The following is a 13,931-nucleotide window of genomic DNA, read 5'->3' on the forward strand; positions in this document are numbered from 1 at the left end:
TCTGTATTCAGAATGCTATTATTTTCCCTTATAACCATGTTATAAGGGAAAATAATAATGATCGGGTCCCCATCCCGATCGTCACCTAGCAGCAGTGTGTGAAAATCGCACCGCATCCGCACTTGCTTGCGATTTCCATGCAACCCCATTCATTTCTATGGGGCCTGCGTTATGTGAAAAACGCACAGAGAGGAGCATGCTGCGATTTTCACGCAACGCACATGTGATGCGTGAAAATCACCGCTCATGTGCACAGCCCCATAGAAATGAACGGGTCCGGATTCAGTGCGCGTGCAATGCGTTCACCTCACTCATTGCACCCGCGTGGAAATCTCGCCCGTGTGAAAGGGGCCTAAAAATGGCCAGGAAACTTTGCATGCACTTCAGCCACTCGTACACCGCAAAGCACCCCCTCTTTGAGCAAATATTCCATTCACGTGTCTGTGAAGGTTCTCATTTATCCAGGTCATGGTACAGTTGCAAGAAAAAGTATGTCAACCCTTTGGAATGATATGGATTTCTGCACAAATTGGTCATAAAATGTGATCTGATCTTCATCTAAGTCACAACAATAGACAATCACAGTCTGCTTAAACTAATAACACACAAAGAATTAAATGTTACCATGTTTTTATTGAACACACCATGTAAACATTCACAGTGCAGGTGGAAAAAGTATGTGAACCCTTGGATTTAATAACTGGTTGAACCTCCTTTGGCAGCAATAACTTCAACCAAATGTTTCCTGTAGTTGCAGATCAGATGTGCACAACGGTCAGGAGTAATTCTTGACCATTCCTCTTTACAGAACTGTTTCAGTTCAGCAATATTCTTGGGATGTCTGGTGTGAATCGCTTACTTGAGGTCATGCCGCAGCATCTCAATCGGGTTGAGGTCAGGACTCTGACTGGGCCACTCCAGAAGGCGTATTTTCTTCTGTTCAAGCCATTCTGTTGTTGATTTACTTCTATGCTTTGGGTCGTTGTCCTGTTGCAACACCCATCTTCTGTTGAGCTTCAGCTGGTGGACAGATGGCCTTAACTTCTCCTTCAAAATGTCTTGATAAACTTGGGAATTAATTTTTCCTTCGATGATAGCAATCCGTCCAGGCCATGACGCAGCAAAGCAGCCCCAAATTATGATGCCCCCACCACCATACTTCACAGTTGGGATGAGGTTTTGATGTTGGTGTGCTGTGCCTCTTTTTCTCCACACATAGTGTTGTGTGTTTCTTCCAAATAACTCAACTTTGGTTTCATCTGTCCACAGACTATTTTGCCAGTACTGCTGTGGAACATCCAGGTGCTCTTGTGCAAACTGTAAACGTGCAGCAATGTTTTTTTTGGACAGAAATGCCTTTCTCTATGGTATCATCCCATGAAATCCATTCTTGTTTAGTGTTTTACGTATCGTAGATTTGCTAACAGGGATGTTAGCATATGCCAGAGACTTTTGTAAGTCTTTAGCTGACACTCTAGGATTCTTCTTCACCTCATTGAGCAGTCTGCGCTGTGCTCTTGCAGTCATCTTTACAGGACGGCCACTCCTAGGGAGAGTAGCAGCAGTGCTGAACTTTCCCCATTTATAGACAATTTGTCTTACCGTGGACTGATGAACAGCAAGGCTTTTGGAGATACTTTTATAACCCTTTCCAGCTTTATACAAGTCAACAATTCTTAATCATAGGTCTTCTGAGAGCTCTTTTGTATGAGGCATCATTCACATCAGGCAATGCTTCTTGTGAAAAGCAAACCCAGAACTGGTGTGTGTTTTTTATAGGGCAGAGCAGCTGTAACCAACACCTCCAATCTCATCTCATTGATTGGACTCCAGTTGGTTGACACCTCGCTCCAATTAGCTCTTGGAGATGTCATTAGTCTAGGGGTTCACATACTTTTTCCACCTACACTGTGAATGTTTACACGGTGTGCTCAATGAAAACATGGTAACATTTAATTATTTGTGTGTTATTAGTTTAAGCAGACTGAGTGTCTATTGTTGTGACTTAGATGAAGATCAGATCACATTTTATGACCAATTTGTGCAGAAATCCATATCATTCCAAAGGGTTCACATACTTTTTCTTGCAACTGTATATCTGTAAAGAATAAATCAAGGCAACTGGACTTACTGTAGATTTCTTGAAAACGTTTCACTCGTTCTTCCAACGAGCTTTCTCAATTCTGAGAAAGCTCGTTGGAAGAACGAGTGAAACGTTTTCAAGAAATCTACAGTAAGTCCAGTTGCCTTGATTTATTCTTTACAGATATTCCATTCACGTGTCATCTCCATTTTGGATCCACTCCTATTTTTTTGGGCATTAGCAATATTGATAAATTACTGACCAAATGCTGACTGAGTGAAGGCGGATGCTCCACAGACAAGATCTGTTTTTTTCTGGGTTATTGTTCTGACGCATCAGAGGAAGGGCAAAATAATCTGTCGGGGGGCTCTACTTGTATAAGCGTTTAATAGAACAGGTTCTGTAAACATCTATGTGGAATCAGCTGACGGCAGTGTAAAAGGAGTGCGCTTCTTCTTGGAGCCAACATCGACCTGTAAGACTGAGTTCATACTTGAGTTATTTGGTCAGTTTTGGCTCCGTGACTGGCCAAATAAGTGAAGTGTGCAGTGATTCTAAGAGCGATGCCCGTCATCTGCATGTCATACTGAGTATTATTTCACTACCAAAGAAGACTCCCTATTCGTGTTATTGCAAGGCACAGTGTTCTACACCATTATACAGGCTCTCTGCAGCCAGGTAACCAGCGAATTGAATTTTAGAAAAATTCGCTCATCTCTAGTAACTTCAAAAATCAATTTCTACTGTTAAAAAATCTTTTCCCGAGCTCGGGTTCACTTCCAAGTCGATTCGATCATCCCTAATCACCGCTAAAGCCAGTCATTGGCTGCAGCACTGCACATGGCCATATCCATGCCCCGGTCAGAGGAAAACAAGCTGGGCACTGGAAGATTGAGGAACTGGAGCAAGGAGTGGTGGGGAGCAGGTAAGTATTAATTTTTTAGGAGGCAATGTAAGCTAGAGGCCTTTCTTTAAGGCTACATGCACACGAACGCGGTTTAGTTCCGCATCCGAACCGCATTTTTTGCAGCTCAGGTGCGGACCCATTCAATTCAATGGGGCCGCAAAAGATGCGGACAGCACTCCGTGTGCTGTCTGCATCCATTGCTCCGTTCCGTAGCCCCGCAAAAAAATATAAATAAATAGAACATGTTCTATTCTTGTCCGTTTTGCAGAAAGGATAGGCATTGTTACAATGGATCTGCAAAAAAAAAACAACTGATGCCATACGGACGTCATCTGTTTTTTTTTGCGGACCACAAAACACATACGGTCATGTACATCTAGCCTAAAAGTACATATTCCCAGAAAACCCCTTTAAGGAATTGACTATCTTCAAAGTTAAGTGTGCAGTGACCCAGTAGATCACTGCTAAAAGTTAATTTGTTGTTAAAAGTGTTAACGTACATTCCTATGCCATTTGTGTGCTTCCAAGAGCTGAATATGGGCACACAGTTTAGTTATTGTGCCCTGCTCAGTAGGAGGCTGGCCCTACCCCCTCTGAGTAAGGTGCTGTCTAGTGTAGTCTGAATGAGTCAGTCAGGGAGTTGGATGTTAGCAGCCGAGCTCAAAAGTGGGTGCCTCCTGTCTGTCCAGTGAGAGGTCTACTCCAGGAGACACCATCCCTGGAAGCTAAGAATTACTTAAAGCTCAGTGAGTTAAGAAGTAAAATAACTTTCACAGGTGAATTCAAGTGTAGAACAGTAAAGATAACTTGGACTTTGCTGCATATGGAATGGGTTGTAGCCTCCAGCGCCTGCCACATTTTTGAGAGCCTTGAATGCTACGGTTATTTGGGATGATTGCAAAGTGTATTTACAGCTACTCTGAACCACTATTACACCTATTTGAGCTACCACTACCACTCCCTTTCTCTTCTTTCCTTCTACTGCTTCACAGAACTGTATATAAAATTTTATTTAGGCACTAAACTTCTGCTGCCATTTGTGTAGGGAAGGGAGTGGATAAACCATGTACTATAAATTGAGCACATTACCAGTCTGTCTATCCAACATTTTTAAAGGGCATCTGTCAGTAGATTTGTACCTATGAAACTGGCTGACCTGAAGGCATCTGGTGTTGGTCCCATGTGCATATGTGTCCGCATTGCTGAGAAAAATTATGTTTTAATATATGCAAATTAGTTTCTAGGTGCAACGGGGCGTTACCATTACACCTCTATGCTCTGCTGTCTCTGCAACTAGAAATACCCCTCCACGATAGGGTTTATTTCTTTTTAAAAAATTATATGTATATAATATATATTTTTAAATCATTACTGAAGAATAATATGTTCATCTTCATTACCCGCCAAGTCAAACAGCGGTCATTGCCTCCTACCAATATTTGCCAAATATGTTTTACTGCCAAATAATGTTACAGAAAATTCTGTGAAAATCTGACATACGTGTAAAGGGACTGGAACTAGATGGGTTGATGCTGTCACTGCTGTCTCCGCTCTCACTACTGGAGATGTCATCATCTGACTCCTGGACAGAAGAACAAGGTGAAGATCCATCAACTTCTTCAAACTTCCTCTTTAAAATGCCACTCATAGCTGCGGTACTGTCACATGCACCTAAAGGAAAGGTGACAAGACATTACTTATTTACCCTAGGAATTCCACCAAATTAGACATTCAGGATTATTTACTGAATTTTTTTTTAGCAGACAGGACCACATAGGATTCACATTAGAAATGCAGATTAAGGAAAAAGAAAACCCACGCCACAAGAGGTCTTTCAAGGTTTGTCATTCACACGCCAGTCATATGGTAGATACATCAATGGTGAACCCAACAATACACATTGGTACTTAAGTAGACCGTTAATAACATTATATTTTGCATTATTTTTATAGAAACATGCAAGAAACATACATTAAGAAATAAATGAAAGAGGTTGAAATGCATGATCTGAGATGTTTTACCTTCTGCAATTGACCAGATTTATTATCATTTATAAGTAGGGGTGCACCGAAATGAAAATTCTGGTCCGAAACCGAAAATTCAGGATGCCCTTGACCGAAAACCGAAACCGCCTTTTTGCCCAAATACTTTTAAAATACTTTTTTTTTAATGATTTTATTAATAATTATTTTTCATGAATGAAATTCATCTGTGGGTGGCGCTGTTATGGAGAGGGGGATCTGTGGGTGGCGCTGTTATGGAGAGGGGGATCTGTGGGTGGCGCTGTTATGGAGAGGGGGATCTGTGGGTGGCGCTGTTATGGAGAGGGGGATCTGTGGGTGGCGCTGTTATGGAGAGGGGGATCTGTGGGTGGCGCTGTTACGGAGAGGGGGATCTGTGGGTGGAGCTGTTATGGAGAGGGGGATCTGTGGGTGGCGCTGTTATGGAGAGGGGGATCTGTGCACTGTTATGGAAAGGGGATATGTGCACTGTTATGGGCATAACAGTGCACAGATCCCTTTCCCCATAACAGTGCACAGATCCCTTTCCCCATAACAGTGCACAGATCCCTTTCCCCATAACAGTGCACAGATCCCCCCCTCCCCATAGCAGTGCACAGATCCCCCCTCCCCATAGCAGTGCCATAGACCGATCCCCCTACCCATAACAGCCCCGGCCCTGCTGCTCACAGCATCACTCACTGCATCTTTATTTTACCTTACAATCGTGACGCTCCAGTAACAACTCTGCAGGCAGAGCGGAGGGCGGCGTAACGTCACTTACTCACGTGACGCACCTGCTCCGCCCACTTTATGAATGAAGGAGGCGGAGCAGGCGCGTCACGTGAGTAAGTGATGTTACGCCGGCCTCCGCTCTGCCTGCAGAGTTGTTAGTTACTGGAGCCTCACGATTGTAAGGTAAAATAAAGATGCAGTGACAAAGTAAACCGCCCGCCCGGCGCCCGCCCGCAGATGGTGGGTGACAAATCCCACACCCCATATTTTCGGCCGATATGTAACAATATCGGCCGAAGTGGATTAGGTGCATTTTCGGCCGATATTTTCGGCTGCCGGAATTTCGGTGCACCCCTATTTATAAGCATTTCAGTTTTGGCAATACCCCCTGCAAACGCAGACTAGAAAAAAAAGGGTTAAAAGCAAATGGTTTGCCAGTAAAAAAATAACTAGCATATCATTTTATTCCTTAAGAAAAAGGTGTCAGACTTGGGCTCATTCACACAAACATATCAGTTTTTGCTGATTACAAATTGCGGATCCACAAAACACCGATACTGCCTGTGTGCATTCTGCATATTGGAGCATCCTTCCCTATGATAGAAATGCCTATTTTCCACAAAAACAGACAAGAATAGGGCATGTTCTATCTTATTTGTGGGGCCACGGAACGGAAGTGCGGATGCGGACAGCAGACTGTGTGCCATCTGTATCTTTTGCTGCCCCATTGTAATGAATAGGTCTGCATCCGATCCGCAAAATTGCACAACGGATGCGGACAGGAAAATACGATCGGATGAATGGGCCCTAAAGGACTTCTTGCCAGAAACCACTGGTCAGCTTCAGAGACGCTGCCTCCCATTATTTTCAATAGTAGGTTGCACTGCCTTCATGTGGCCATGGTTTATTGCCGCCACCTCACCAATAATCATCATGTCGTGGCCACCATTTTCGAGAAAGACATTTTGTCTATCTTCTTGACCATCTTCCTTAACTCACTGAAAAGCAGTGAATTATATTTTTTGTAATCCATAAAATTATACTGAAACAATTCAGAACTTCAGACGACTTTATTTAAAATCTATAAAAACAAAAAAGGTGGAAATTTAAAGAGGTTGTCTCACTTCTGAAAACAGCATTTATCATGTAGAGAAAGTTAATACAAGGCACTTACTAATGTATAGGGATTGTCCATATTGCCTCCTTCGCTGGCTTGAATTCTTTTCCCATCATATTATACACTGCTCGTTTCCATGGTTACAGACCACCCTGCAATCCATCAGCGGTGGCCGTGCTCGCACAATATAGGAAAAAGTGCCAGCCTTTCTGGTGGCCGAGACCGTGGGAGCATGTATGGCACACAAGCCCAGCAGATCCCATCCCAACCACTTTGCATTTGCGCTGCATCGGTGGGCATAACCCCTGGAAACAAGCAGTGTATAATATGATGGAAAAATGAGTCAACCCTTGGGTGAAACTCACAATTAATGGGGCTAACTGACCCCCACCAATAACATCTCCTTACTCGTCAGAAAATGTCTATAAAAAGGATTTTTCCTTTAAAAAAAAAAAAAATAAGTGAAATGTAAAACAATGAAATCTAAAATAAAATTTTTATGAATATTCAATTTATTTAATTAAATGTAAATAGCATTTTGTTTATAAATAAAAGATCATGCTATGAAATGATTTGCAACTGTGCTATTACACACCATAATTGCCATTTAACAAGATACCGATATCTGTCTCTGTAAGAGAATGGAGAGCGAGTATACCCCCCTCACCATTCATGCACCATCTGGATGTGGTGGCCACCTGGTCAGGAGGGACAAGAACTGATGGACCCCTGTTCTCGAAATACTGTAGGTGCAGGTCCCAGAGGTGAGACTCAGATGTACCAAACATTTAAGGCATATACTGTGGATAGGTTATACATTTCTGGATTAAAATACCCTTTAAGCAGAAATATGTGGTTTTAGAAAAAGCTCAAATGTGGGTTCCTCAGAAAAGAAACATATCCTAAAGCATTAAAGAAAAAAAGCACAAGCACATCAAAAATATGAATGCTTTTGATGTCCTTTCTGTACACTTTGAAGCACCAACCAAGACTACATTCACAACGTTCTATTCATACTCGTTTTCAGCCGACTGGAAGAGCACTGGATGCAAAAACCTGCAGCACAATGTGTCGATTTCAGAAAGCAGTTTTGTGGCAGATTTTTCAGCCAAACCAAAGAGGATTCAAAAAGACGGAAAAGTACAAATGAAAAGACTGATACTTCTCTCCTGCCTTTATGTTTGGCTCGAAAATTGTATGTGGGACACGAGGTTAAGGCCCCTTTCACACGGCCGTGTGCTGGTCGGGCCCGTGCTGTGGACCTCAAATTGTGGTCCGTAATGCACGGGCACCGAACGTGGGGCAGCCACATGCAGATCGCAGAGCCATTCACTTGAATGGGGTCCGCGATCTGGCTGATCCGCAAAAAGATAGAACAAGTTCTATGTTTTTGCGGAACAGAAGCAAGGAACACCACGTAAGCACTCCGTAGTGCTTCCGTGGGGTTCCGTTCCGTGCTTCTGTTCCGCACCGCATCACTGAATTTGAGGACCCATTCAAGTGAAAAGTTCTATATCCGTGATGCGGAATGCACACGGCTGTGACCCGTTTATTGCGGAACCGCCGTATGCGGACCATAATACAGCCACAGAACGAATACGTTCGTGTGCAAGAAGCCTAAAGAGGACTGTTTATAACAACCATTTTTGGTCTCTAAAATGTTGCATATTTTGCCAGGTGAGCATTCAAATTATAAAATGTTGCATCTGTAAATTTAAAGGGAATCCGTCAGCTTCTAAACACCCCCAAACTAGAGTAAGTGGTGTATAGTGTAAGTGACATCAAGTCCAGTTATGTAATTTTCATCTTCACACATTGGGAGGACTCCTGAGCTCACGCACATAATGGGGAGGACTCGAAGAGGGGTCCTCTAAATGCATTTTACTGCTGGTTTCCGGGAGTTCAGTGTCGAAATGCAGGAGTGTATGAAGAGACAATTACATTCCTGGACTCGGCATCACTTCCACTATACACCACTGACTCTAATTTGCGGGTGTTTGGAGCTGACAGATTCTATTCAAAGCTCACTCTATAGAACTTGTACAACTGCCACCAATTAGAAAAAATAAATAAAATAAAAAATGTTGCATTTTAGACTTCCCATAGACTTGCAGCTAACATCTGCCGCTGCCATTTTTCCTGCCAAAGCCGCCACAAAATACCTGTGTGTATTTTCATCCTATGGCTGAATTGATTTTTGTAATGACTGTCACTTGGTCGTTTTCAGAACCAATTAAAGTCTATGCAGGTGTATATATATATATATATACACATGGCCGTTTAACAGCTAGTGAATAGCAGTAGTCACAAAATAGGACATGTCCTATTTTAGGCCCCATTGAAATCAATGGGCCTGTTATTAACGGACATTTAGACAAGGGTGAAAAAAAACGGTACGCTATTTTAAAAAACAGGCTTTTCATGGGTTGAAATAATAATAAATAATAATAATAATAATAATAATAATAATACTACTCAACTCATCTACTTGCATTCAAGTGAACACTTGCTCCATACTGGAGGCAGCAGGACCTGAGGTCACATGATGAGACATCACAATGCTGTAAGCATCAGGTCCTGGTGCCTCCACTATTGGGGGGGGAGCATTATATGCACTATGTATACTGAGGACACTGCAGTGGTTGGGTTTAAAAAAATATGCAAATTGGCCATGAAAAACTGACAGCATCTATTTAAATATTTTTTTTATTTTTATGTAGCTTAAAGGGATTCTGTCAGCCCGATTTTTGATACTGAGATTTTGGTATCATCATATTAGTCTATTATCTCATTAAAAATATACTAGTTTTACCCCCGCCTGTTTAATTTCTGATAAAAATAGGTTTTATGTATATGGTAATTACCTTCTTAACGTGCCCAAGGGGCTGTCCCTCCGGCCATTTGTGCCCAGCCGCGCCCCTGATCTCAGCGCCGCCCCACTGTTAATTTATCCTCTACGGCCTTTTTTTTTCCTCAGTGCGCGGTAATTCCGCGCATGCGTCAATGTCAGACATGTCTGGGTCCGCACAGTGTCCTGGCAGCAGCCTCATCGAATGTGATCATCACATGCGCGGGATTACGGCGCACTGAGAGAAAAAAAAAAAAAGGCCAAAGAAGAGCGAATAAATTAACAGCTGGGCTGCACTGGGCTAAGAGATCAGGGGCGCGGCTGGGCACAAAGGGGGGGGGGGGGGGCACAATACACTTTAACCCCTTCCCGACACGTGCCATACATGTATGGCGCATGTCGTGTCTTTAAAGAGGACCTTTCATCTGAATCAAGTAAGTAAACTGAATATACATACATGGAGAGCGGCGCCCAGGGATCCCCCTGCACTTACTATTATCCCCGGGCGCCGCTCCGTTCTCCTGTTTTAGGCTCCGGTAAAGTCATAGTTAGGCTCCACCCATTTGAGCCTGCCGCGGTCTCCTTCTCCTATGCTGTAGCGCTGGCCAATCGCAGCGCTCAGCTCTTAGCCATGCTATGAGCTGAGCGCTGCGATTGGCCAGCGCTACAACATAGGAGAAAGAGACGCCGGCAGGCTCAAATGGGTGGAGCCTAACTATGACTTTACCGGAGCCTATAACAGGAGAACGGAGCGGCGCCCGGGGATAATAGTAAGTGCAGGGGGATCCCTGGGCGCCGCTCTCCATGTATGTATATTCAGTTTACTTACTTGATTCAGATGAAAGGTCCTCTTTAAAGACACGACATGCGCCATACATGTATGGCACGTGTCGGGAAGGGGTTAAAGTGTATTGTGCCCCCCCCCCGTTTGTGCACTGGGCTAAGAGATCAGGGGCGCGGCTGGGCACAAACGGGGGGGGGGGCACAATACACTTTAACCCCTTCCCGACACGTGCCATACATGTATGGCGCATGTCGTGTCTTTAAAGAGGACCTTTCATCTGAATCAAGTAAGTAAACTGAATATACATACATGGAGAGCGGCGCCCAGGGATCCCCCTGCACTTACTATTATCCCCGGGCGCCGCTCCGTTCTCCTGTTATAGGCTCCGGTAAAGTCATAGTTAGGCTCCACCCATTTGAGCCTGCCGGCGTCTCTTTCTCCTATGTTGTAGCGCTGGCCAATCGCAGCGCTCAGCTCATAGCATGGCTAAGAGCTGAGCGCTGCGATTGGCCAGCGCTACAGCATAGGAGAAGGAGACTGCGGCAGGCTCAAATGGGTGGAGCCTAACTATGACTTTACCGGAGCCTAAAACAGGAGAACGGAGCGGCGCCCGGGGATAATAGTAAGTGCAGGGGGATCCCTGGGGGCCGCTCTCCATGTATGTATATTCAGTTTACTTACTTGATTCAGATGAAAGGTCCTCTTTAAGTATGGTGCCTGCTCAGAAGCACAGCAGGTGCCAAAGGCCTCTTTCACACAAATGATATGGATTGGCTCCGGATGCGTTTAGTGAAACTCGCACCATTTTGCAAGCAAGTTCAGTCCGTTTTGTCTGCGATTGCGTTCAGTTGTACAGTTTTTTCCTGCGCCAGTGCAATGCGTTGCTCCACGCGTGAAAAATAAATGAAGATTGACAAACAACATCTCTTAGCAACCACCAGTGAAAAACGCATCGCATCCGCACTTGCTTCCAGATGCAACGCGTTTTTCACTGAAGCCCCATTCACTTCTATGGGGTCAGGGCTGCGTGAAAAAGCAGAATATAGAACATGCTGCGTTTTTCATGCAACGCAGAACTGATGCGTAAACAAAAAACGCTCATGTACACAGACCCATAGAAATTAATGGGTCAGGATTCAGTGCGGGTGCTATGCGTTTACGTCACGCATTGCACCCGCACGGAAAACTCGCTCGTGTGAAAGTGTTTTACACAGCAGATACCTGGAGATAATGGGCCAGATTTATCATTCCTCTGACAGCTCACTCCACTTTCACATATGGCTAAAGTCAGTTTTAGCCAAGTCAGATTTATGATCGGCCCTTTAAGACTATAATAAATGTGGTTTGACGGTAGCAGTTTATCCGGCAGTAAGCAGCTTTACAAAAGTCGCATGTTCTATTAAAAAGTCTCATAAGATAAGCATGGTCCTCACTGGAGTGAAATTGCGACTTTTTTGCGACTTTTTAAATAGTCCCAATAGTAAATCTGTCTAGAGATTAATTTACATAAGAAAACACGCCCACTTTCAGAAAACTGGCGAGCATAGTGCAGAGCAGAAAAAAGTCGCAAATTTGTGTGCAGTTTTAGCGTTTGGGACTTTTTTTGGGACTTTTTCACTCCATTATTCTGACCTGAGCTAATGATAAATCTGGCCCAAAGTCTGTGGTTGGCGATAAAGCCAATCACGGATTCTTAACCCCTGAGACGTGATGGTCAATTACGGCTATGTTCCTTGGGCCTAAACGGCACAACTGCTCTCGGGCCTTCTGAAAGATCTCAGGCCTGCCACAGCTGTTTTCCTATGGAGCTCTGAGTGTAGATCTGTTAAATAAAGTTAAAAAAATAAAATAGAAATTCAATTTACCACATAATAAAAAAACAAGAAAAAAAATAAAAAATCATCTTCAGCAGCCTATTAATGGCTAAAAAAAATAGAAGTAATGATGTTACATAGCGAGCTTTCGAGACATCAGTCCCACTACCGATTCCACCCATTTGGATTTTCTCCACATTCCCACTACATATGAAGTATTAAATGGTGCCATTAGAAAGTACAAATGATCCCACAAAAAACAAGCCCTCATAAGGCTATGTGAACAGAAAAATATAAAAAAAGTTATGGCTCCAGGAGTAAAGACAGAGTAAAAAACGCAAATGCAAAATTGGAAAATCGTCCAGTCAGGAACCTGTCACTTTGAACATGGTGTTTGAGCTGTAGACTGTGTATAGCGGAGGAGCTGAGCAGATTGAGATTACATTTTGTGGGAAAAGATTCAATATATCCTGTATTTCATTCAATGACGTTCCTGCTCATTCTGGGCCTTGAAGTCCAGGGGGCGGTGCTATCAGTGATTGACAGCCCTCTCCGTATACAGAGTCAGAGGGGAGGCTGTCAGTCACTGATAGGACCGCCTCATTGACTTCTGGAATTTCAGGGCCGGGTTCACATCACCGTTTAGCTTTCCGTTCTTCGGATGCGTTAGAAGACCAGAAAAAATAAAATAAAAAAAATAAAAAGGAACGGATCCTGTGTTTTTAGCATCTGTTATACTCAGGGCTCATGCGAATGTATTTTTCTCCCCTGTTTCCATTCAGTTTTTTTTTTTACAGGTCTGTATGCGGAACCATTCACTTCAATGAGTCTGCAAAAACACGGAAATGACTCCCCGTGCATTCCGTTCCTGTATGTCTGTTCCGCAAAAAAAAAAAAAAAAAACACACATGTTGTATTCTTGTCCGTTTTGCAGAGAAGAACAGGCATTGTTACAATGGATCCGCCAAACAAATGGATGCTATACAGATGTCACTTTTTTTTGCGGATCCGTGTTTTGCAGACCACAAGACACATACAGTCGTGTGCATGAACCCTTATGCACATTTGGCATTCGTTTTAGCCATTTCCATTTGAGATCCTTTATTGTAGACAGAAAAGTCCTGCAAGCAAAAAACGGATCCGAGACGGAAATAGCTAAAACAGATGCCAAATGCAGATAAGGGCTCATTCAGATGACCGTATGCGTTTTGCAGTTTTCAAATTGTGGATCTGCAAAACACGGATACCGTCTGTGTGCGTTCCACATTTTGCGGAAGGTACATGGCGAGCCCTATGACAGAGAAGCCGATTCTTTTCCGGAATGGTAGCATCCAAACTGGCTCTGTTCAAAGGCTAGAATATATCTGCAATACGTTCATTGCGAAAGTCATATAGTAGACGCTGGCCAGTGCATGTGGCCATAACTCCTATGGTCAGCCACAGAGCTTCCCCTTCCCTTGTAGATTAGAAGCTCATGGGCAGGGTTCTCTCCCTCTGTTAATAGTTTCAGGTTTATCAGATTTGTACTATTTATTTTTAGCATTTTTTGCTGCTCGGATGCGGAAACATTCACTTCATGTGCTGTCCACATCCGTTCTTCCGCTCCATGGCCCTGCAAAAAACAAAAAAAACAACAAAAAACA

The 13,931-nt window shown here is 43.5% G+C and overlaps 1 protein-coding gene across 1 annotated transcript in view; it reads right to left on the bottom strand.

The window, feature by feature from the left end:
- CSRNP3 (cysteine and serine rich nuclear protein 3) overlaps positions 1–13,931 on the bottom strand; it is a 57,154-nt gene that overhangs the window by 39,555 nt on the left and 3,668 nt on the right. Inside the window, exon 2 of the mRNA XM_040440666.1 lies at positions 4,491–4,661. Coding sequence (XP_040296600.1) covers positions 4,491–4,638 — 148 coding nt within the window. The 5' untranslated portion in view covers positions 4,639–4,661. The remainder of the gene's footprint in view (positions 1–4,490; positions 4,662–13,931) is intronic.

Source organism: Bufo bufo, chromosome 7 (genome assembly GCF_905171765.1).
Source record: "Bufo bufo chromosome 7, aBufBuf1.1, whole genome shotgun sequence".
Classification (NCBI taxonomy): domain Eukaryota; kingdom Metazoa; phylum Chordata; class Amphibia; order Anura; family Bufonidae; genus Bufo; species Bufo bufo.